We start from the raw sequence: 25,251 nt of genomic DNA, 5'->3' as shown, positions 1-25,251 counted from the left end.
CTACTTCCTAATGTACAAAGATGAAATGCATAAGTATGCCTTGAAGCCCCTTCTTCGACAGTGAGTGCTCAGTATTCTCAGCTTACTGTGTGTTCTCCTCTTTACCCATGGGAACCAGCACACATGTAGCACACATGCAGCACACATGCAGCACACATGCAGACAGGAGCCTTCTAATTCATAGCATTTGTGATGTACATTATTCTGCATTTTGTTTTTCTCACTTAGGAATATGCTTTAAAAATCCATTCAGGTCAGTGGATAGAGTGCTAACTTATTTTTTCCTAATTGTTTAAAAATAGTATAAATACCCCATAATTTGTTCTGCCACCCCTTGTTTGTGGATAATTGGTTAATTTTCAGTTTTTACTACTATTAAAAAAAAATGACCAAAAAAGAAAAAGCTGTGCTGATACCAGTGCTTTAGTAGCATGACTCTTGTGGCTCTGTGACTTTCGTCAGTCATGCACACCAGAATAACCTGTAGTGTTTCCCTGCATGTGTCTATTGTATATTGGTCATGCCCCTTACCTCCCTCCCCTCCCTTTTCTTCGCTTTCCCTTCCCATTATTCCTCTTGCTTCCCCCAGTTAGTTTCACTTCTGAGGTCATGTCATACATACATCCACAGTTGTATATAGCTATATAAGATCTAAGAACCACCCACTCGTGAGAATAGGCATAATATTATGTTCCTAAGACTAGCTTGATTCAGTTAACATGATCATCACCAGGCGCATTCACAAAAAAATAACTTTCATCTTAGAGGAATCTGTTAGTGAAGCACAGAAGCATGTAGCCACTAGGCACACAGAGTAATTTCAGTTAAGTAAAAGGCAAATCTACTCCTTACGTTGTCGTCCTTTGAGGTGCACAGTGGGCACATAGGTAGTGGTTACCATAGCAACACTAGCAACTGTTTCTCTCCACCAAAAAGTTCTTCTGGACATCCTGGACTATACCAGGTTACATCTTAAAGGAGACATTTTAATGAGCACATTTTAAAGTAAAATGTGCCTTTGTTGGTTGCCCCTGCAGTTACTTCAATGAGAATCAATATCCAGATGAAGCAAAGAGAGAAGAGATTGCCAACGCTTGCAATGCAGTCATACAGAAGCCAGGTAAGGAGGTGAGCTCAGAGGGCAATGCTCAGTTACATTCAGTGTGGTCTGTACACTCACCCTCCTACTGCAGGTCCCAGCCAAGTGTTCTCCAAACAGTACTCCTGATGTTCATGTGACCTATGTGGATGAAGTAGTCAACACCATGACTCTCCATGAGACTTAGGCCCTGTTTTTAATTATGGATTTTTTTACGTTTTTAATGGTGGATTTATTTGTCCAAAATTTAGCATAAATTTATCAATTCTGACAATGGTAAAGTGTGAAAATTCAAGCAAGTTTTGTTAATAAAAGTATGTAAAACTATTTTGTTCACCATTGCTATAAAATTGTGTGAATTGTATTTCTTTGTGGGGCAGCTTTTTGGAGTTGAACTCTATCTGCTTCCCACACTGGCACTGGTGACTTCTGCATAGCTAAGGGAACATGGTGGTTCCTTTTGAGTCTCCTGTGGAGGTCCATAGCCACTCTGGCACTTCCTATGTACCATACCCCCTCCATACTTGAGAGACTTGGCACAAACAGCTAGTTTCCACGTGATCACTTGTTTTGATGGCTTAAAGACTATATGAATATCAGAGTTTTATAGGGTGAGGGGGATTAATCTCCTTTATTTAGAAAGCCAGCTTCTAGTGATATTACCCAGGACACTCAGCTCTACCCTTAGGGGAGGGGAGTCTGGGCCTTGAGTGCACAGGCCTGCAGTCCCAGTGCAAGGGAAACACATACAGATTGAAAGCTGAAAACAAGAGGCCAGGAGAGGAGGAGCTAGCACAGATGGCTGCTTACAAGTTAGCATGGTGTCTCCGTAAGAATCAACTGCAGCGACCAAGAGGACAGGAAATCTGAACTCTAACCTGAGTGATGCTGTGTTCCAGAACAGTCACAGTAGTGGATGGGTACATGGCCATTAGCCTTCAACACAACATGTATCTCCTATACATAATATGTAACATATATCTTAAGATGCCAGGATTTTATCTGTATACTTCCATAAAGAATAACATTCCTCTCAATGCTGCTATTTAAATGACACCTCTCCGGAACTAACATGGAAACTATGATTTGATCTGGAATCCTAGTAATCGGACTTCATGGATGTTTTTAATATTGAGCGTGTCTTCCTGTGTTGTGGCTAGCTGTGTATTCATTTATGTGTTTGTTGATGCTGTAATAATTTTAGTGGGTTCTTAGTACTAAGCAATGCTAAAAAAAAGATTCCACCCCATCTGTTATTTTGGCAATAAATAGAATCAAAAGCAACTTTTAGCAAAGAAATATTTCTTAAGAACAGTTCAGTCTTGGATCCAAGATACAGATTATCTGAATTTTGTTGCATGCATTCACAGGCAAAAAGCTGTCTGACCTGGAACGAGTTACCTCTCTGAAAGTTTATAATTGGTTTGCTAATAGACGGAAGGAGATCAAGAGGAGAGCCAATATCGGTAATGTATCAGAGAGACTGCCTTCTCTCATGAGAAGTTTAGAAATGAGATAAGAGTGGCCAGTTTATGAGCTGCAGGTCTAAGTGATCCCAACACTTAGGGCTGTCAAGAAGCACCATTACGTCTCTTCATTGCATTTTTAATAGCGAGGTCAGTGTTACCTGCACTGTTTTATTTATATTTTAATAACAACTTCGTTATTTATAAAGCTGATTGTTCTTAATGTTCTAGATTGTAGAATTAACCCCTGAGCAATGGCTTTCTCAAGTGACTCATATTAAGGATTTCTGTGGGGTCCTAAGAAAGGAACTGTGATGCCCCCAGCCTGCTGGTTACTGCTACAGCTATGACCTAGACTCTGAGAAACATCTGATCAGTAGCTGGAGTAGAAGAGATTCAGCAGACAAGAAGCAAAAGTCACAATAAAGGGCGTATCAGAAATCTAACATCAGGTTTGGTCAGTTCACAGTGTATACTTATTGCTATATACTGTGCCGTATACCATAAACAAAGTTTCCACTGGCCAACAGCAACTTAATAAAGCTGGAAGATGGAAGACCATGTGAGAATGCCTGAGGGGAAAATGTGCACTCAACTAAAAAAAAGAAGAAAAGACATAATTTTGTCCTGTTCAAAACTAGTAAAAGTGAGATTTGAGCGGATGAGACGAGAGTAAAAGATTCATTTAAGCTTCTGAAGTTGCATTTCAGGGCTGGGGTGGCACAGTGACCGAAAGGACCTGGTTTTGATCCCCAGCACCACAGGAAGTACAGTTGCATTTCATTGGTGAATGTGCTTCTTCCTGCTCAACCCAGTTCTCATTTCCTTTGTGCAGCCCACCAGGACAGCTGCTGACGTCATAGGTTTTAGGAAGTACCCAGCAGTCCGGGTTGGTAGTTGAATGTGTACAGAAGCCACACAGAATTGTATTTCTGCCATTTACAGATAATTAGAAACAGATTAACTATGTTCTGACTTCCTCACCGTAAAGATCATGGTGATGAGGCAGCAGATAATTTAGGGAGCTATTTGCTTTTTTCGAAGAAGCAGCAATCCTGGAGAGTCATGGGATAGACGTACAGAGTCCAGGAGGCCACTCCAACAGTGATGACGTGGACGGGAACGACTACTCCGAGCAGGTAGGTGGCTGAGCTGAGGCTTCTGGTTACAGAGTGGTGGGGCAGTGTGGCAGCTCAAGCCCGTGGGTATGGTCGTATGGGGAGGTGGGGAGAGCAGTTGGTGTCCCTCCACTCTGCTCATGGATCTAGTTAGATTTTCATGTGCTAAGATTCTGTTGTCCTGTTAAATCTGTGAGTAATCTCTATCCACCCCATGGGTTTATTGTCACACAACAGGACACTTGGCAAGCACGCAATGGGGAGGAGGAGGAGGGAAGAAGTTCAGAGGGAGGCAGAGAAGCAGAGAAGGTAGAAGAAGAGAGGAGGATCTGACCCAAACAAGCAAGTTAACCACTTACCACACACACAGTGTTTGAGAAGCACTTAGGGGCACGCGGGCAGTGGTGGTGGTGCCTACATATGGACCATGCAGGGCACAACAGAAGGCCCCGCCCACTCCAGCCCCATTACAGTGGGAACGCTCATGCCCAGAGAAGTGGTTAATCAGAGTTTCTCTGGACATTGACATACTCATCTTGTCATAAATGCAATACCTGCATGTCTTCTCACCTCATCCTGCTGTGTTCTGCATTGCCTGGGGAAAGTGTATTTAATTGTAGCCACTGCATGGAATAAGTCAGTCACTACAAGTGGGGGAGTTCCCCCCACCCACAAGCGTGTTGACAAAGAGTTCATTAAAATTTTCTATAGGATCTAAGTTTCATTTCCATACGAGAAATTCAAAGAACACACAGTCCCTCCCTAGACTCTGGCAAGAAAGCAGGCATTTGCTCTTTCTTCTGGTGGTTTCCTTGTCCCTCAGCCTGCCGTGCTCTTCACTCTCTCGGTGTTCATTACCTCTGTGAACCCCAGTACTCCAGAGGGGCACGTGAGTCTCTGCAAATCCCTTCTTCAGTCCTAAAGCTAAAATCTAAAAGCCAGAAGGAAACAGTACAGCCATGTGTTCCAGAAGATCATCTACCCCAAGAGAGTTGCTTCTCCAAGCACATCTCCACCCTTGGCTCAGGAGAGTGCTCTGTTTCTTTCTTGTCGAAAACCTTCCTGTAATTCTTCAGCTGACCCACATAGATGGATCATTTCCATCTTTTTTTGCAGATGCCCTGAGGGCAGCACATCCTATGCTTTTTCCCCCAAGGGACTTACCCTTTCCAAAGCTCTTTGGTACAGAGTCCCCTGAAGATGTGACAGGTGAGAAACACCCCTTCTCTGTGTTAGCACTTTCAGTGCCCAGCACACACCCTGTAAGGACAGCTTCATTCACAACTTCCTTCCTCTGTTGTCTGGGTTTGGTTTGATTTGATTTTGGAACTTGCAGTCAGTCTCCTGCCTCAGCTTGGGAGTGCTGGGGTTACAGACATGTGCCACTAAGCCTGTCAGCAGCTTTACCGTGTAATGTGTGTAGCTTGAAGGGTGGAGAGCTTCACTGAGCTCTAAATGGGATGCTGCACTTGTGACTTGTGTAACTGAGGACCCTCCCTGACTTGTAAGGTGTAGATGTCTGTACTTCTGCGTTTTCTTTACTTGTCTCAGCAGTGACACCGTGGATTCCAGTAGCCACTCAGTAGCCTTGTAGATTTAGGAGTGCGCTAGTTTGGGCTCAGTGATTACTGTTGTGTCTGTGGCAAACAGAAAAACCCAAATTACTAGTTTATTTTAATCACTTCAGGTTTGATCACCACTAGCAGTTTTTTGATAGAATAAATAAATTCTCAGTGCAAAAAAGAACAAGTCAAATCATTTTTGCCCTTTTTGTTGAGTCACACAACCACTTGAAGTCTCTGGACCCATGTCCATTCAGTGTCTACTTAAATACAGTTCACTCCACCGTGAGATGCACTCGGCAGCTTCCTCCACAGATGCTTCTGTCCCCTGCACGGCGCCCTGCATGCCTTTCTGTGAGCTTGAGAATTGTTACCAGCCAACGAATAACATTCATTTCTTATTTCTACACATCTAGGATGACAGCACGAGCCATAGTGACCACCAAGATCCCATCTCACTAGCTGTGGAGATGGCAGCCGTCAACCACACTATCTTGGCATTGGCCCGGCAGGGAGCCAATGAGATCAAGACAGAGGCCCTGGATGATGACTGATCAGGGAGGATCACACAGTTACTTAGTTTAGACGTAGCACCTTAGCAGACTTTCCTCGGTCCTTAACATGTGTTCTTACAGTATAACTTACAGTTTCTTGTATGTCAGGTAGCCGTTAGGGTCTTGTTCTGTGAAGATGGCATGGTGCCCTCAGCCTTTGCATATACTCTCTCAGTATTAAAATCCCAGTAAGTAATAACCAACCAACCAAACGTCCCTCTCCCAGCCCCTGAGGCTAAAGAAATCTTGCTGCTCCGTCTTAGCATTCCAAGAAAGTGCTTCCAGGTATATAAATAACCCTCAGTTCTCAAATATTAGGCTCTGTGTAAAATCTTGGGTACCTTTAGATTCATGTAACACTAGGCTGTACCCTGTTCCTGCCCCAAGACTGACAGGATGCAAGCTGAGGTAGAGGCACAGGACCAACAGACACCATCCGGGAAGTATCCACGGAGCGCAAGGAACACTAGAGCCCCGCCTCAGCTGGAGAGTCATTGATTTCAGCCGCAATAAGCCGTGCCTCCTAGTCACAGCGTGACTAGACTATACTTCTTTGGGTGCTGTGCTAAGAACGTCATTGGAATCCCGAGCTCAGACCTTGGTTAGTGTTAATATGGCCAACACAGACATCCTTTCCTCTCACAAGCTGTGTGACTTAGTAGATAACATACTGCCTTCTGCCTTTGGGACCACGATCCTAAAACAAAAAAGACAAAACACCAAGTTCTGAAAAGCAGAACCCAGCTTGAGAGCATAGGGGAAAGCATGCGCTGAATGTCGGATGGATGCTAAGCCCAGTTCTCAGAGCCGCTATACATTCCACAGCGTGGTACCAGCGCCTGCCTGGGAAAGTGCTGGAGATACCATGCGAGTTGCTTTGTCTCCTCTTGGTGCCCCCTCCCTGCTACCAAACAGTCTCTGAGGATAGAGCTGAGGTCAAGTGAGTGAAAGATCAGGCTCTGTGCCCATCTCCTGGAGCCTCCCAGAGTTGCTAGAACTCTCCTGGGGACTGTGCTGCCTCGACTGTCACAGGTGCAGATCCTTGCCTAGCTAGGGGCAGAGAAAGCAGGGGACATTTACCACTTATATCCTGAGTGTGGGGCACAGCAGGATGTGTCTGCTCTGCTCCCATTACTCTGTCCTTGTGGAGGTGTGAAAGCTATATTGCTATAGGCAATTTATTTAATAATTGGAAGCCATATTGATAATGGATGTGGTAATATTTGTAGTTTAATCTACTTTAAGCGGCAGTAACTAATGGAATTTTTTTCCTTGATCACATATGTAGCACTTTTGTTACTTTTTAAAGATATTTATATTTGATAAATCTTTTTTTCATTTTGAGAACTCAAAATACCAAACAGTGAACTTACGTTATAAAGTCACCCTGTGATCACCTTGTCATCTAGTAGCAAAATGATGAACTATTCATGTATCAAAGGGAATTACATCTGCTGGCCTTGTATGAAAATGATCCTGGCAACCTGATTAAATGACACACTGTCACTGTGGGCGAGAAGAAGCAGCCTTCAGTGTGTGTCTGAGAGAGGCTAAGTGTTTTCTGCCTCATCCCATCTCTCCTCTGTGTGTCCGACAAAGCCTTGTTTGGAGGGCAGTGTGGAGCGGGCCATTAAGCAGGGCTTCCTTCCGTCTTTTTGTCCATTACCTGAACCAATTTCTAAGACAGAAAGTAGGCACTGTCTCCTTACCTCCTCCTTCACCAAATGTGTTCAACTTCAGAGCTGTTGAGAGAGGAGGGCACACTGACCCTCATTCTCCTCTTCTTGCTGGCCGGATACTCAGTATCCACAGCACTTAGCTGGTCTTACTGGGGCACACTCTGACGGGATTATCTCTTTGGTTGTAAGTCTTGGTTACATGAATGTGAGGAGTCGTCTTTGGGGGGCCTGAGGATGCCACCCCACCTACGTCTGAGACTTTGAAGAGCACTGGGTAGGGCCTGGTCCTGCTCCTGTCCGTGGATTTCAGGGGGAAACGTGTGTTTTTCCCAGCTCCAAAAACTGAAGTAAAATGGAGCCATCTTCTCTTACTGTAGTACTTGAACCCACAAATTTAAGAGTAGCATTTCTTATTCTCAGGAACGAGCACCCCACACCTACTTAGAATCTTCCATGGTTTGTTTGATTTATTTTATTTCACTTAGGAGATTGCATTGTCTTTCTTTCCTTTTGTTTGCTCAGAGGAATATACCTATTGTGTCTTTCCATTGCGGTCGCGTTTTGTCTGCTCATTCTCAGTTGAATCAGAAAGAACAGGAGGGGGAACCATATTTTTCTAATGAGCCACATCCACGATTTACCACGAGGTGATTGTAACTGACGACTTCTTTCTGGTGCCGTTGCTCTTGTCATTTGTTCTTGCTCGCCTTTTCAAGGGAACAGACTTCAGCTGTTCAGACAGCTCCAGTTTCTAAGGGAATTCTGACTGTAACAGAAAAGCAAACCCTTCTGTTGTCCGAAGACCTCTGAGGGGGAAAAATGCAGTGGGGGATTCGGCTGAGGCTAGAGCTGGCTGGTGCAGGCAGTTCCGGCTCTGTGTGGCTGTGTCGTGGCACTGGGAGGGCAGAGCTGCCACAGAGGCTGGTCCTGCTGCTGGAGAAACTGCCGCATGCCCACAGACGCACAGCCTCACACGGAACCTGCGTTTTCAGACCCACAGTGGGAATTTGCTGCTTTGGGAACAAGGTTCAAATCTACTGTCAGGTGGTTGTCTGGGGGTCACCAGGTTCTACTTTTGTGTTCTGGTCCCTGGGCTCTTGGGATGGCCACGGGGCTGCCGCATTCACTCTTCCTTTGGACGGTAAATCTTTCCTGAAGATTTTCCGGGTTTTAGGTATGATATCGAATTAGAAACTTAAGCGTCCCAGCTGAAAGGAGAAGAGCTGTGCTCTTGCTTGCCTGTCTCTGCTCTTACCTCCATCTGTACTTCTGTGGCCCTAGAGATCTCTGTCAGGAGTTGTGCCTTCCTGACCAGTGAAGATGTTGAAAGGTGGGGGGTGGGGGCCAGACATTCAGAGAGTGTGCTGTGGTTTTATTTTTTTCAGGCATTTTGAGTTACTGTTGCTGGGTAGGAAGGTAACTAACTTCTCACCTTCTAGTTAGTACTTTCCATGACGACCTGTTCACAAAGGACCATCTTAAGATATTCCTGCCTATCTGAAGACAATCGCAGCCAGCAGCAGAGGATAGCCAGGAAGGGCAACACAGTGCTCTCCTGTGTGTGACTGTGCAGTGCCCTCAGAACCCAGAAGACACTCGCGTTCACAACAGCCAAGTTTGTGTTGAATACCACATGAGGCAGGCTACAGGAGGAGGGGACCTGGGACAGGAGGCAGCCAGCCCCTTGGTTCCTTTCACTCCAGCAATGCAGGTGACGTTAGAACGACATGAGTGAGTTGGAAGCCTGTTTGGGCTCCTGCACTCCACTCCAGAGCTGCATTCCTGCACAACTAGTTAGGAGCAGACATCTGGACTTATTTTCACCTCGCGGGGCTGGCATACAGAGAGCTGTGGTACAGTCATCTCCGCTCTCTAGCTTTAGGAATTCTTGCTCTAAATTCTTCTTGGCTACCGTCACCAGGCACCAGCGATAGAGGACCCTGGTCCACCAGGACACCCCCGTCTCCCCATCCCTGACTGGCTCCTCTTCCTTACATTTTGGGTCAGCACTGCGTCTCTGCCTTGAGCTGATTTTCACGCGACATTTTCTCTCATCTGATCACAAGCTTAATGGGTAGTCCACTCCGAACCCGAGCCCTCCTTCCTCTTTTAGGTAGCCAGACTCCATTTGCCGTGCCTGCTTCCTTTGTCTACACACCGAGAATACTCCCCTTTCCACAATGACTTCTCTAGTCTGTTCTAAAAATGTTTCCTTCAAGTCCTTATTCTCTCTCATCCCAAAAAGAATTTGATTAGAAGCAGCATCACCCACTCCATCCCTTTTTATTTTGTTTTCAAGACAGGGTTTCTCTGTGTAGCCCTGGCTGTCCTAGAACTCACTCTGTAGACCAGGTTGGCCTAGAACTCAGAGACTCACCAGCCTCTGCTTCCCAAGTGCTGAGATTGTTGGCAACATTCCCCAGGCGGTGGTGGCTCATGCCATTAATCCCAGCACTTGGGAGGCAGAGGCAGGAAGACCTCTGTGAGTTCAAGACCAGCCTGGATCCAGGATAGGCTTTATAGCTACTGAGAAACCCTGTCTCAAGAAGCAAACAACCAAAAAATCCTAAACAATCCCATTTAACTTGACTCTACTTTTATATTTATTTCCTCTTGTTCAGAGAACAACCTGAATTTTTCCCATGAGCCTCACCAAGTTCCTAGGCAATAACTTTTCTTGTGGTCGGTGGTCTTGTGCTCAGAGGCTCTCTGCCTCCTGCGGTGCATCAGTCTGTCCATCTCTGTGACGTCACCCTATTGCCATCATTATCAGCTATGTTTTACTACTGCAGTCACTGAGGCTGTTCTAAGGCCAGCCAAATCCACTTACAGCTTTACTGAGCCAAACTCATTTTTTACGATTCTCCAAGTGAAGGTTGTTCACATCGACCAGTTCTGCTGTGCATGTGTTTGAGTGGGAGTTGATTGGGATGCACTGGGGCAGGGGTAGGAATTACACATGCACAGCATTCCTTTGTGTGCGTGTGCGTGTGCATGCTGAGTGTGTGTGCTCATGCTCTGTGTGTGCACAAGTGTGCTTACTCGGGATTCGGCCACCAGTTATCAGCCATATTAAATTTAGCAAACTGAGCTAGGGCTCTGAAGACCCTTTAGCAGTCGTCTCCGTAGCATGGGTTATGACTGTAACAGCGCCTGGACAGCCGTGAGGCTTCCCAGGGAGGCGCTTTCTAAGGCAGTCATGGTAGCCTGTGCTGCCCTGCACAGCCTCCTTCATCACACACCCTCCATTTCAGAGATGACCAACACTTTAAGAAGAGCCCTCATTGCACTAGAGAACTGACATACGAAGGCAGTAGGGAAGGCCTTGAGACCCATCACATCATCAGATCGGTGTTCTGGTTGCAGAAGCTTCTCTCCTGCAGAGTGTGTTCCAAAAGGCTTTTCTTAAAACTGTTTGTTTCTAAACTGAAGGGAAAACATTACTGCTTGCAGCAGATACAGGTCTGCCAGGTGCTCAGAAATGAAGCCTTGTGCCCATCTATGGACTGTTAGAAACCGGAAGTTTGAAAACCGAGAGGTTTCTATAGCTACTTCATTACACTATTTGGTGAGAGGGTGGGGGGTGGGTTTTAAGAAAAAAATCAGAAAAATCAGCTAGTAACCTGAGCCACCTAGACCTCCACAACACTGATTTTCTTCTTTAACCAAGAGAGAGCGATACTGAGGGAAGGTTCCTCCAGCTGTCCCTGTCATCACCAAGGTCCATTCCCAGGCTGCTTTATCATTCCTAACATCCATCAGAACTAGATGTAGTTGGTTCCTCTCAGGTGAGATGTGAAAAGTCTTCTTCCACTAGTGGAGTTCCCTCCCAAGCACATCCCACCCTTCACCACTAGCCCTTGCTAGGAGCAGGGGAATTCTGCTGCCTTCCTTGGCTGACAAGCCCTTTCTGTCTTCAGGCTGAGTACTATTGTTGAGGAACTTGGTGCCCCATTTAGAAAACCCAGGAGGCCAGCTCCCCTGACTCCATGTCCGTCTTCTCTCTCTTTAAATAAGACTGGCTCCATACAGCCATAATTAACTCACAAATTCATGGTGGTGTACTGTGATCAAATGAAGGTTTGGCTGAGTCTTTTTTCAAACTGTAACCATGGTAATTGAGGGGGGAGCGAAGAATGAATATATAAAAGTATAATGGCAATTGTTCCGAATGACTGAGTGTCCTCCTGACATGTAATTAGCTGTTTTAGCAGGATGTAGATTGGCATGGTCATAATTAAGAGGATTTCTGTCCTTTATGTGACTGAGAATAGCAAGGCACCCATCCTTGTTCCCCCTCGAGCACTGATGCTCCCAAGAACATTGAGAGCAACAGCTCAGTAAACCAAAATAATGACATGGGTGAGAGAGGACTGGGAATCATATCTGGTCCAGAATGGATTGCTTATTGCCTGCATCTGGCTTCGAAATTCTCTGAAACCTCTCGTGTCCAGTTTCAACCTATCCTACTTTGGGCAGAAACTAGTCAGCAAACTGAGACAGCCTCTGGCAGAGCTCCTGTCTTCATCCTCTCGCTGGTAGCTGGGGTACCTCTCTGGGGATACCTGCTGCTTTACTGGGCTTCATATTTGTAGGCTTTTCTTTGGAAACTTATTTCCACTGCCATGACCATCAGAAAGTGTTTGTCACATGGAAGTTTACAGAGTTGAGTAGTGGTTTCCTTATGGGGCCATAAGGCCCGGGACAGATAACATGACAAGAGCAGGTGCACACAGGAAGGTGTGAGCTCAGGCCCTAGGAGCAGGTGTCTGCACTCCCCATCTTGTTCATGCCAGGCTTGTTTGGCTATTGCATGCCTCCTAGTGATAGTCTGCTGTCTTTACTGGGTTCTTGGCTCTTCAGAAGCCATGCTCTCTGTCTCCCCCCACCCCCGAGTTTAAGTTTATTTTCCTTGTGCACGTGTGCCTTCAGGTAGGCATCATGTAATCCTCCTAGCCTGTGGCATCCTCATGACCAGGAACTGCAGAACTCACTAGTCCTCCAGCCGATGCTTAGTTTGTGCTTTTTTTTTCTTTCTAGTCATCCTTTGCAGGAGCCTTGGTTCAGGTAGAGGAGCAGAAGGGTCCACAGGAATGCCAGCAGCTACCAGTGCTAAGTGGCCTCTTATAAGCTCTCTGCTGCCCGTGAGGCTCAAGACTCCGGTGAGGTTAGTTGGAGTCCATGAGCCCTGTCCTGTCTCAGGCTGGACACTGTGGGTTTGGGTAGTGGCTGTGTGTGTGTCTTCACCCTTTCTACAGAATGTGCCCCTCTCACCCGGAACACTAGTCAACCAGGATGCTGGTCTTAGGAGACACAGAGTGTGGAAAAGATTCTGTTCATGGAGATGCATCGGTTTGATTCCTCCAGATACCTTCAGTGAAATGTACAAAGGTGTCTGTGTCTGGATGGTGGTCCTGGAAGGGTGGCCATTGCTGCTGCTTCTATGAAAGACACTTGTGGCTCCTTCCCCCGGCCTGCAGGCCAGAGGTGCGATCCTTGGGAGGGACCTTGCTGAGGACAGTCTTACTTTCCCAGTGATAGTAGTTATCTATGTTTCAGCCTTCTGATTCGATTCTGGAAAGTCACTATTTGGGTTGATGTTGTGATTCGTACGATACGTACTACACACAGCAGTACGTAGTCTTTGGGAGACCAGAATTGGCATTCAACTAGAAGTCCCTAATGTTACCTGCTTGGGTGCTCCAGGGGGCCACTGATTAAAAACATACTACCCAAGGTACATAGTCCTACATTCCCACAGATACCCCCACCTCAACACGCAAAACTGGCTCAGTTGTCAAGGGCAGTGTAGGTAGTATTTGTTTCTGAATAGCTTTAAAAAAGAAAAAAAAACTAATCCCAAAAATGATTACTGTAAGAATCAGAAGATGCTGGCATTTGGGGAATGTGTCATCTTGTTCTGCTGAGGTCACTGCCAACCTGCCTGCTGTTCTCTGGCAGCACTGGGTTACCCCAGTGCCACAGACACTTCTGTCGTCCTCTTCTCTGCGGCCTTCAGCTGTGGGGTGCTAGCCCAGCCCTCCCCACTTGCTGGTGGCTGCCCTGAAGCCTGCTCTTTTCAGTTCTTGCAGCACTTAACTCCCGGGACTTAGGCATCATGCTTGAGTTCCCAAGTGGGTGGTGAACACTCCCACAAACCTGCTGTCCCTCTACCACAAGAAAGGGAGGTAGGGGCATTGAGGAACCCAAGGTTCTGGTGTTGGGTATCAGTGCCACGCTGCCATGACCTTGGCTCCTCATCAACACTGACCACCCCGTAAGTAAATGCCTGAAGACACCCAAATTTAGGCCTAGAATAAGAAGTTCTTAATATTTGGAGTCCAGGAATATAGCAAGCTGCCTCAGGATCACGTGGGGGCTTAGTATTGGTCAGGCACCGAGTAAGAGGCATCTTCTGGTTGACCTGCTCCACTCCTTTCCCCATCTTCTTTTCTAGCTCTTTCGCACAAAAGTAGGTTCTCCAAGAGTTGGCTGGGTCACTGTCCTCTTTCCATCTTTTGTCACATCATGGGTAGCCTTAAAGCCCAAGACAGTGAAAAGCACTTGAGGCTAAGGGACCCAGCAGGCCAGCTCCTGGAGCTTCTGACATCTTATTACTACACTAGCTGTCCGGGGGGGGGGGGGGGGGGGGTCTTAACATCTTAACATTGTCCTCGTTCTGCCCCCAACACCTTGATTTGGAGAGAAAGAATATGTGTGCCTTTCATTTTGGTATGATCAAGATTTTGCATCTCTGTTGATGGCCAAAGGTGCCATGGAAATTGTGGAATAAAATCAGTGCCTGTTGCCTACCCAGGGCTCAAGACAGAGGCCGGTCCCAGGGACTTGTGTTTGAAGGGTCGTTGCTCCCTCCAGGATTTTGCTTCTCAGCGCTTCCAGGTCAAATCTCTCCAGTCTTGTTTTGTATCTTCCTAAGCCCAGAAACCCCTCCCATTTTGCTTTACTGGAACTAAGAGCCCAGCTTAAACCTGTGAGGCTGTCTGTCCACTCCATGGCTTGCTGAGGCCATTAGACTAGAAAACCAAATGGCATTAGAGCTCTGTGAACGCAAACAGCAGCCACTCTGCTGATGCTTCCTGGGCCCTGTCTGCAGGCGGGGAGGTGCCTGTGGGAGTCGTGTGTGCTGAGTGGAGGTGAGTGCTCGTGGCTGCTCTCAGAAAGCAATCCCTTTATCATTTGCCTTGATGCCCATGTTGACTGTACTGAAATCTGTGGGGACCTCATCATGCATCTCGGAAAATGGGCACCAGAAAAACAAAACCAAAGTTCTCGGGGTGGGTAGAGTTTTCCTTCCAAGCACTGGTCGTTCTGGCAAGCTTTCTCCTTCCTGCTCTTTGGTTCTCCTACACCACCACTATGAAAGCTCCCTTCTCTCAGTGGTTCTCACAGTGACCCTGAGCAGTGTCAGGGTAGCTGCATCTCACGAAATGCAGATCAGGGACCACAATGGCCAGACTGGCCCCGAGCCACTACATAACTTCACTGGCTGCAAGATAGGACACTCTCTACCGGAAGGTGCCAGGAGTGTGGCAGTTGCTTCCCCTGGAAGAGCCTACAGCCTTCCCCGAGATCATGGGCTCAGCCCCTCCTCCATAGTCATGGTTGAGTCAAATCTGCTGTACCTTCCAGGATAAAATTCTCATTTATGTTAAGTGCCTAAGCAAGTTACAAACCTCTGGGACCTGCTGAGAGTTGGCCTGTGCCCTGCCCTGCCCACCAATGTACCTAGCCTCAGGGTGGGTGTCATGCACCCCCCATCCACCCAGTACCCCTGCCATTCTGAAGGCAGAATGGTCACAAGGGCAGGCGAGGGGAGAGGGCTGGCTTTGTCACTGTTTCCTGTGTTCCTTCTGTTGATGTGACTGTGGTCTCGAATCATAGGTGGGTTTTAAGGAATCTGCTTAGCTAGGTCTAGCTCAGCGGCAACTGAGTGAAGCAGCAGGCGTGAGACAGCTTCTGTCTGAGCAGAATTCTGCCTGTTAGCACTGGGGGAACATTCCAGCTCTAAGACGGCTAACAGGCAGGGATCGTGGCTGATACACCTGTGCCCTTTTGCCACCATGAGTACTGGAGCCCTGGCTACACCAACAGCCCAGATACCAGGGAGCCAAGAGCCAAAGGCCATCATCAGTAGAGTTGCATTAAGACCCAATATGCATTTTTTTTAAAAAGTTGTTTCGTTTTGAAAATCAAGTCTAAACTAGATTCAGGCCTTTATTTACATGGGGTATAGGATAGATTAGTGACTGTGCTGTGCTCTGTTGTCTAACACAGGTGATGAGTGGGAAGGGAACAGTCCATAAACAGACACCCAGGGTTTCTTTTGTTCAGACAGTGGGGCAGTGGAAACACTGGTCATTTGCATGTAACAGGCATGGACGACCTTACCAGTAAAACTGCCTCACCTAGAGAAAGGAAAGCTATGGGTGAGTGGCCAAGTGGTGATGAAAACGAGGCTCTGTGGAGCATGCCTACCATGCTGGCCCTGAACGGTGCTGTTGCCCTCTCCTCTAGATGCAGCACTCGTGGCGTCGGGCACCTGCTGGCCCCAGTGTAACTGAGGAATGTCAACCAAATGCATGACTGAGGGAGGACAGCTCTGAGGCAGAGTATCCAGAGGGTCAGGGTTCTGGGCCCTGACTGGACTTGAACATTCTAGCAAGAGCCCAGTGCTGAGGAGTGGCAGCCACTCCTGCTGGAGTTCACCGTGGGGCTGGGAACAAGCTGGCATGGCCAGCTGGGAAGTGGAAAGCAGGCTTCTGTTTTGACCAGACACCAGGGACTGGATGTCTTGAGGGTGCCCGCAGGCATTCAGCGTGGCTGTGTAGCGTCCTGCTGGATGGGTGGGGGAAGGGGGCAGAGCACCCTCCTGGCCTTGGCCATTGTGTGTCTTAGTCTCTGTGTTTTCCTTTGGTGTCGCCTCTGGTCTCTGTCCCCATCTTGTGTGCCATGTATCCCTGAGGGTGTCACACCTGTGTCTGAGTCTGCTGTAAGGTGTTCAGTCTACCTCAAGGGGTCATCATGGCAAGCTCTGTCCACATGGAATCCTCCTTACATGCCACACACACTGGAATGTATACCGTCCCACCCCTATAACCTCCTGACCCCATCTTTTCCCGTAATCACCACAGACTCCTAGTGCAAATTGGATGCTGCTTTAAATGTGAAAAATTGTTCAAAAGCTATAAAATCTGAATGAAAGCTAAAGCTGAATTTATAAGCCTTGTTGCATATGAGCCAAAAGTGCAAAAAGCTCTATATAATGAACTAACCTGCCACTCGTATAAATATAAATATATATAAATATATTAAAACCAGACTGTTCTACAAAATTGTGTATTTGTATTTTTGTGTACGTACAATTTTCTGCTAAGCAGAAGGAGGGTGTAGTATAGGGCGCTGTGAGAAGAGATTTGGTTTGATCCCATTTCTTTGTTACTTATTTTTGTTAACATCAGATGCCTGTCTTCGTCTTCTCTGTGTATGACACTGTTTGGAAAGCTGCAGTATCCTTCTTCCTTAGGCCGGAGTCTGTGATGATAAAGCTGGGGTGCAGAGAGGTGTCTTGGCCACCCAAGAGAGGGGAGCAGGCTTGACTCCCACTGTGCTCCTCAGGTGTCCTGAGGCGGCCCTGAGGGAGGGAAGTAGCTGCACCCTGAGGCCAGGCATGGCATTCTGATTTGTCTCTGGAAAGCAAACTCCCCTTCTAGAAACCAACTTCCCAGACAAGACCACTGGATACTTAGACCCGGGGAGCAAGGGGAAATCCTGTCTGTTGCCCAGGTGGCTCTGCCTGGAGTAGCACCCAGCCCCCTGGCTGTCACTGGGCCATGCACCCCTTCCAGGTAGCTGCTGCCTTTTTAGACAGGGTTACCAGATGCCTCCCTCTCGGAGCTGTCATCTGACCTCCTGCCCTTGACCTGGAGCATCTCAGAACCCACTTTGCCGGTGCTAAACAGGAGAGGGGTTAGAGTGGCTACCAGTAATGGCCAGAACCAACCCACTGGAGGCCAAGACAAGCTTGGGTGCCCGCCCACGTCCTCCTAGCCCCTCCTGGGCCCGGGTGGAGCCTGCTCTAGGAAGTGATACTGCACCTTCCCAGTAGGACTCGGATTATAACAATGTGTGATGACTGTAGCAAGAAGCCCTTGTTTCTGGATGTAAATGGTCAAAGAAACAAGGGCTCTACTGTATTGATTAAATAGTTCAGACGAGTCCTGTTTCATTGTATCTCCTATTCTGGATTAGTGCCTTTTGGACAGTAGACTGTTCTGTAATTAAAATGTAGTATACTGCTTTTTTGTACAGTTTTGTTTTAATAAAACTTTTTTTTAATTTGTGTTTATTTTAGTATTGTACCTATTAGAGAATAAAATGTATAACTGAACAAAGGCTGTCTGGGATTTCTTTGGATCCGAATATTTAAGGAGCGGGGGCTAAAGTGGGTATAGGTGTCTGTTCTATTCACCATCCCTTATGCATTTTTAGGGGGCTATTTTTGTTTTCTAGTTTGGGGATCAAACCTCAAGTCTCTCACATCCCAGGCAAGTGCCCTGCCCCCAGCTCTGCCTTTTAGACTTTGCAAAGGGATGGGGAGCTGGGAGATCATAGTGCCAAAGCCCAAGCAGAAGAACCTCTGCCATCACTTGACCCTGGGCCCCATGGTCACCCTAAGGGATCTTTTAGGAGTCCCCAAGCCCCAACCACAGTGGCCCAGTGTCCATGTTTGGAGAGGGCCACCCAGTAAGGCTCCACCCCCAGGATCACAGCCAAGCTTAAGGTGCCATTGCTTTTCAGTCTTTCTGTTTCCTGTTGTAGCCAGCCCCATTCTGGGCCTCTTAAAGGAGGCAGCTCCAAAGCTACATCTGGAGGCTACATCTGCATGCTCTGGTTTTCAGTGGTGAGCAGAGCAAGAACCAGGTCCCAGCCTTCCCTGTCCCACAGGCAGATCCATTGACCCTCCTTAGAAGACTGAGAACAACCAGTCTCCCTTTATGGGATGGCATATGGCTCAGGAGGTCAGGACAACAGGCCTGTCCCTACCTCATGGGTCTGCATAGTTTGGCCCTAAACTCCTATTTCAACTTAAGCCTAGGCACATGCACTACATGGCTAAGCATCTCCTTGGGGTACCCCTCCTCTCTGCATCCAAGAGTGATTAACTCAGCCCCTCCAGGCCCTGGTGCTGGCCACACTCCAGGCTCAGGATTGGTGCACATGTTCCTTGAGTAACTCAGTAAGCAAAGCGTGGATCAAGTGTGGCACCCACTAGAGCCCATGTGAGGGCTTGGTACACCCTAGACTGCTTCTGGAGCTGCTGGGTAACAGCAGTCTGGAAAAGATGACGTATCCACCCCACCCCTCACTCATCCAAGGCTGGATCAGTTCCATTCAGAATCCTGCCTCATCTTTCACAGGACTGCCCCTGGCTGCCACACTCCTGTCCCTCTTGACAGAGCTTATGTCTGAGAATAACTCTGCGGCACTTGGGAATACAGACAAGCCCTGTGCAGACAGCTGCCTGTGGCTGTGCCCACTTTCCCTCGGGCCTCCAGGTAGCCTTGACCCTGCATTCCCAGACTATTCTATTTATGAGACTTGGGCAGAATGATGCACTGCCAGGGAGAAAAACATGAGCAAGTCCTGTCTGCTGAAAATGGCGCTCTGCTGTGGCAGGGAGCTAAAGAGTGGGGCTCCAGGAGAAGCAGAGGCGGCTTGGTCCCTTCCCTAGTACAAACCAGGAAGGGAAGGCTTCCTGGTAAGCAGGCCTAAAGTCAGGTTCCACAGCCCTAATTTATGCCTCTTCCTGAAACACCTGTTCCAGGGTATGTCCATGTCTGCAGCAGTACAAAGGCTTTTGCTCTCTAGTTGAGTCCAGAGTGGGGCCTACCCCACAGGCTGAAGCAGATGGTAAAAGCCCTGCCTGACAGCTGAGGACCCACACACCCACACTGCCACCTGTGCTTAGCTAGCCCTGAAGCCCGGTTACTTTTGAGTCTAGCACCTTAGTTCCTGTTGCTGCCTGGCTTCTAGAAGGGGCTGATGTGAGTGAGGTTGGAGACAGGTCAAGATGCCAGTGGGGCCTTCCCAGGGTCTTTGGTCTGTGCCCTGGGGCCTGCTGCTCTCTGAACTCCTCTTGTCCATCTTGAAAAGCCCTAGCACCAGCACCGAGGGACAGAACAGTGAGCAAAACCCAAGGTGAGGGTAGAGAACAGTCAGGACTGACCTCAGACATACGCAAGAAACCATCTGGCTTTATTTAGAAGCTGTTGGTCACTTGATAGAAAGGCATTTATGGTACAAAATTACAGTAGTTTGGTTCATCGTACAACATAAATCATCATCTTTACTACTCATTACAGGGTCTTTGGATTTTTAACTCCCATTTAATATGCACCAAATCACTGTAATCCTGGAATCAACATCACTTCATGTGAGCTCGTATTTATATGATCCACACACCCGTGCTGTTCCCGACTCTCCCCACACCGTGGGTATCCACAGCCCACCAGAAAGGCACCACAGATTTTAAGAGAAAGATGCTTTGGGTAGTGTCTGGGGCTGGAAGCACAGGCTAGACACTGGCCCCAAGGAAGGCACTAGAGATGGCCCTATAGTCTTGACCTGAGGTGGCCTGGGCCTTGAGGCACAAGAATCACCCTCCATGCACAACACACCCCGCATACACAGGCAGCTTGGGCAGGCAGGTCAGTGCTGTGTGTGCCACTCACCTGCTTCCTACACGGAGCCTCTAAGGTATGAGAAGTGGTGGGGAAGACCACAGATGTGGGGACACCATCTATACCTCTGCAGCTCCTCAGGGGCCATGTCCCTAAAACACAACCCAAAAACAATGGCCCTCTGCCCCTTAGACCTGGGCCCCAACTACACACCCACTACCTGCCTAAACTACCTGTTATTTTAGCAACCATGACCCCTGTACATCACCACTTTCCAGCTGCAAGTTAGTGTCAGCCTGCTCCAGAAAAGCATTGAGTAACAGATCGAAGCTGCAGCTGGCCCATGTGGCCTCATCTAGTATAGCAGCCTAGTCAGCAGGGGACATGAGGGTCACGGTGCAGCAAGCCCTGCAGGCCTGCAAAGACCTAGGCTTCATCTCTTCAGACTCACCCTGAAGCGCCAGATTTTCTGCGGTCACCTCCCTACCCTCATAGCAGACACACACACAGGGTCCTCTCAGCTACAGGGACGGCTCATAAGAAACACCTATGAAGATAAACTTGCCAGCATGAGGCCTCAAACTTCACTCCCATTAAAGCCCATCCTGAGCACCAAGGTACATGAGAGCCTTCTGTGAGGGCAGACTGCCCTTACAAAACTCAGCTGCCTAGGAAGCTGGAGCGCTTCACCTGAAGGCTGTCCTGCAGGCCCGGTGGGAGTGGGGAGGGCTGGGGAACCTCAGGTCCAAGGAGCTGGGAGGAAAGTGGGCTGGAAGGAGGGAAGATGGTCCCAGAACCACCAGACAACAACAGCTGCTCAAGCTGAATCACTTAGGACTTGCACTGCTCTGGAGAGCCCCAGCTAACAAGATGAAGTCAGCAGTCCCTTTACATCCTGTTTTAGACCTCCGCAATGACAGGTGGCATAATGTCCCTTCCCCCAGCATAACAATACTGGCCTTATGCCTACGGGAACTGCCCTCCCTGGCACACACTGCATGGCCACCCCCGAGGAAGGAGGTACTCTGGGGCTCTGGGGGACACCGTGGACTTGACTGGACAAAACCTCTAACTGAAACAGTTGAGAACTTCTGTGCTGGCCCCAAGTACAAGCCAGGCAGAACTGGCAGTGCTAACTCAGCAACACACATCTAGAGGGGATCCCCAAAATGCCAGCTGAAGGAGTTAAGAGGGCTGGTGCCTGCCTCTAGCCGGCAGCTCCGGACATCCGTGCCGTTCCAGAAGGAGATGGAGGCAGGTCTCTCCAGACAGACCCTCTGCCAGCCAGGCCCCCTGGTGACAAGAGCAGAGTAAAGCTCAACACCCTCCACCCCTGCTGAGGCTTCCATGCAGGCGGCTCTGCCAGGGAGACCGCCATCCTCCTTTTGCCCGAAATCAGCCACTGCTCGGGCTGGGCACACAGATGTAGTGAGGTTTGTAGTGGGCTAATCATACAACACAGACTGTCCAGACTGAGTGCCAGCAACACTAGCATGGAGGCCACAGGGCCGGTGGAGGCTGAGATGTTCTGAAGGGCTACTAAACCCATTCCCCAACAAAAGCTTTCTGGGTGTGGTTCTTAAGGGTCAGAGAGTTTGAGGCCAACCTGTTCTACAAAGATCCAGGATAGCCAGGACTGTTATGCAAAAAAAAAAAACCAAGTCTCGAAAAATCAAAGACTCTGAGGGTCAAAACTTACAAGCTGCCAAGAATAACTTCCATTCTGAGCTGAAGAACAGGGCAGAACCTGGGACAACAGGACTGGGTGGCTTCGACCTGCCCACTCAGCACCCCCCACACACACTCTGGGACTCAGAGCCCACACACATTCCAGGGAGGAGGTGGTCATGTCCTGGGATCTACCATGACTGCAGCATATATCCAAGGAAGGAAAATGGAGGGCAGTTCTCTCCTCACCGCCTGCCTGCCCAGCTCGTGGCCCACAGGTGTAGTCAGGGTTTAGGAACTGCCATGGAGTCAGACACTATCCAGCTGTTTCCTGAAACAAGGTACTAATGGCTTGAGCTATGTCAAGCCTTCACCCCAGTGACAATAAGGCCATGGTATATCTGCAATCAAGCAACATAAGGGTGGCTTCATTTGCTGGCCGTCTCCCTCCAAAAGGCTGCAGCTCCAAGCAGCCAGAGGCAGTGAGTGCAAGGCAGGCCCTAGGCAGATGAGCTGGGATAGGCAGCGGCTGTGGGTCACTAATTATTTCAGCTTTTGAAAAGAATAAATTAAATAAATATAGTTCAAGCATCCTGTTAGGGAATGAGTAGCCAAAAGGAAAGACTTTCTGGTGTAAAGACTGGACACCAACCAAGATGCCTCCCAGCAACACCGTGTGTCACGCAGGGATAGACATGGGTTAGGGAGACTGAGGAAGTCTCTGGTGCACAGAGAGTGGTACGGGGCTGCTCCCCGGGCACAAAAGGGAACTCCTGTCTGTGGAGGGCAAGACACTAGTTGGGGTCATTATTTAAATTAAGACATTAGTAAGGTCAGCAGAATAAGGAAAAGGGGAGCCCAACAAACCTGGCTGGGACTCCCCCCCCCATTTCAAGCAGGCAGGGAGGAGCTGGCCTGACTCTAGCCCTGCCAGCCAACTACCATCCCTCAAGTCTCAGGGCTCCCAGAACCTTTCACCCCAGCTGGAGGAGCGCAGCTGAGGAGCCTCTGCCTTCATCAAGTAGAGGAAGAAATGCAGCTTCCAGATTCCCAGGGAGGATGGAGAACCAGGTTGCCCACCATCCCTGCATCGTGCAAAAAGCATTCATGGCCCTGCTCCCATGAAAGGGGTGTCCTCCAGGGAGGTACCAGAAGGTCTCCCCCTTCCCATTAATGTCCACCAGGAGTGGGGGTGCAATTCAGCTGGCCCAGGACTTCCGGTTCTCGGGGCTCTTGTGGCTCCTGTCACCCTTGGCCAATGCAGCTGTCAGTGAGGCCAGGTTGGTGGCAGAGCCCGAGATGGTAGCACTCCTGCGGGCCTCTGGGGCTCCCTGAGGCTGGAGCCCTGCACTGCGCCTGCGCCCAGGGCCTGCAGCCCTGCGGACTCGGCCCGGTCTCACCAGCAGCCCATAGCCAGGGTTGCACTTGAAATACTGCTTCCCACCAATGGAGCCATCATTCTTTCCTGCGGGAAAAAGAGGAAGCATTATGGAGGTGCCATGTTATACACAGTCATCTTCCTTACTGTGCCCAACATGCTCCCATCTCCATGCCACCACCCAACCCAGAAAACAGGTGGTTCAGTCATTGCCATGGTTCAGCACGGCCCTGGGGAACCAGTGAGCCTAGAGCCAGAACAGCAGCCTCTCAAGACAGCAAACAGTGTCACCACGGACCCGCAGCCCCTCAGCCCTGTGCTCTCAAGCATGAGATAATAAGCCTTGGACAAAGACCTGCTGAGGACTGGGGAGGCCACCAAGGCAGAGCTGGCTCTTGCTCCTCCAGGAGCACCAGTCCCTTTTCTGAGAATGCAAATGTAAGCTTAGGAGGGCAGATGACCCAGGTTCATCCAAGAAGCTGGCAAAATCACAGCAGAGTGTGTCAGCAGATGCCACAGAGTAGGCTGGCAGATGTCATACTGGGGAGTCAAGAACTGTAGGAGCGACAATTTCCTCTGACAGGTGAGAAGGGGATGTTATAGGGAGACGGAGTAGACAGGGAAGAACCTACCTGGGAGCCATGGTAACCAGGTTATTTCTTTTAGTGCCTGCCTTGCCTGTTCATCTCTGGGAAGTAGGCCAGGGCCTGCAGTGGTTGCTCTGCCTCTCTACTTTTCAAACATCCTCACACATATCCCTTTTGGTCACTGCCACAATCTCTTAACTGGCTATCTCTCACCCCAGCTCCGCCTCATCTGGTCTCAGCTGAGGGCCCAGCCAGCTGCACACAGACCACAGCTCAGTCCAGGTGTGACTTCCCCCAGTTGGGCCCCCACAGCACCTAGCATGGATGACTTGAGACAGTGGTCCTTCCCTGATTTCCCTGATGTGCAGCTCTCTGGCCTTGCCCTTCATGACCTGTTTTGATGTCACACACTATCTGTCACCTTAACACTCCTCCCAAATGGTCCCCCTCCGACCATCTGTCCTTGGCTGCAGCTTCTACACATCTTCCCCAACCCAACCCTGACCACTGTTGCCCACACCTCCCACAACCTTACCCACAATCCTCTCCAACCCATACAACTGCCACTCCTCACAGTGAACTTCCCGTTCCCATTACTCCCCATGTATGTTCTGCAAGGGGTGATCTTTTCAAGCCCTGACCAAAGTGCACTAACTCCCACAAAACCCTTAGATGCAGGCAGCAGACACCCCTCAGGCCTCACAGCCATCTTCCTGATGGTCCTCATACACAGCGAGCTGGGCCACACTCAGGAGCGCTGCCATGCTGCCCTGCCCGACCCTGATGGCAGCAGCCTTCCCAGCTCTGCTTCCTGCGTCCTTTGTTTCTCTGAATAGCTCATGGCATTCCTGACAGCCGCCCTCCTCCTTCCTCAGCACACTTCTTTCCCTCACAGTGCTTATTCCCATCAGAATCTTATTCCTGTAGCATTTTCCCCTCTGCACAGTTAAAAGTCAAGTGGGGGATGTTGCTCACCATCATGATAGTGAATTTGAACCTTAGCACAGCAATGTGAACAAAAGCATATGCTTAGGTAGTTCCTGCTGGTGAATTATTTACTAATTCTCTTTAATTCTGGAGCTCAGCTGCAGACACAAGATTCTTCCTGAATCCCCCTTTGCACTTTGCAAAGAGCAGATCTGAAATTTTTCCCAGCCGTGCTGCAGCTAACATCCTGAACCACTTCCAATCAAGCTATTCTGTCTGTGTCAGATTATTTTTAAAGACAGTGACTTCAAAGGAAGCATTTGGCTCAGGGACGAGGGTGTCATTTTGGCCTATGTCTGTAGTCAGGAATGAATGGGCCTATGAGGTCACAGGCTGGTAGAGGGATGACAGTAAGGCCTAGTGCTGGGCTCTGAGAGTGGCCTCCTAAAGGCTGGAGTCCACCCTGGCAACAAACTGCTAGCTCTGAGGGTCCACAGACAGTGGCAAGGAGC

At 48.8% G+C, this 25,251-nt stretch overlaps 2 protein-coding genes across 19 annotated transcripts in view; one reads left to right on the top strand and one right to left on the bottom strand.

Moving 5' to 3' along the window:
* Positions 1 to 25,251, top strand: part of Hmbox1 (homeobox containing 1) — a 156,125-nt gene that overhangs the window by 119,325 nt on the left and 11,549 nt on the right. The window contains exons 7-11 of one of the 18 annotated variants that reach the window (XR_007229382.3): positions 1,038 to 1,120; positions 2,470 to 2,565; positions 3,610 to 3,704; positions 4,800 to 4,892; positions 5,662 to 5,796. Coding sequence is in view for 17 of the 18 variants with exons in the window: in XM_048421812.3 (XP_048277769.1) it covers positions 1,038 to 1,120; positions 2,470 to 2,565; positions 3,610 to 3,704; positions 3,921 to 3,992; positions 5,662 to 5,799 (484 nt within the window). In the remaining variant the exon portion in view is untranslated. Of the gene's footprint in view, positions 1 to 1,037; positions 1,121 to 2,469; positions 2,566 to 3,609; positions 3,705 to 3,920; positions 4,397 to 4,799; positions 5,439 to 5,661; positions 17,891 to 25,251 lie in introns of those variants that run through there. The other 17 variants (XM_085698647.2, XM_085698646.2, XM_048421812.3 and 14 more) reach the window with 17 other exon arrangements.
* Positions 19,734 to 25,251, bottom strand: part of Kif13b (kinesin family member 13B) — a 157,674-nt gene continuing 152,156 nt past the window's right edge. Inside the window, exon 40 of the mRNA XM_085698645.2 lies at positions 19,734 to 23,312. Coding sequence (XP_085554771.2) covers positions 23,047 to 23,312 — 266 coding nt within the window. The 3' untranslated portion in view covers positions 19,734 to 23,046. The remainder of the gene's footprint in view (positions 23,313 to 25,251) is intronic.

Source organism: Myodes glareolus, chromosome 12 (assembly GCF_982192425.1).
Source record: "Myodes glareolus chromosome 12, mMyoGla1.1, whole genome shotgun sequence".
Lineage (NCBI taxonomy): Eukaryota > Metazoa > Chordata > Mammalia > Rodentia > Cricetidae > Myodes > Myodes glareolus.
The sequence above is the reverse complement of the archived record's forward strand: the minus strand, read 5'-3'. Positions and strand labels throughout refer to the sequence as shown.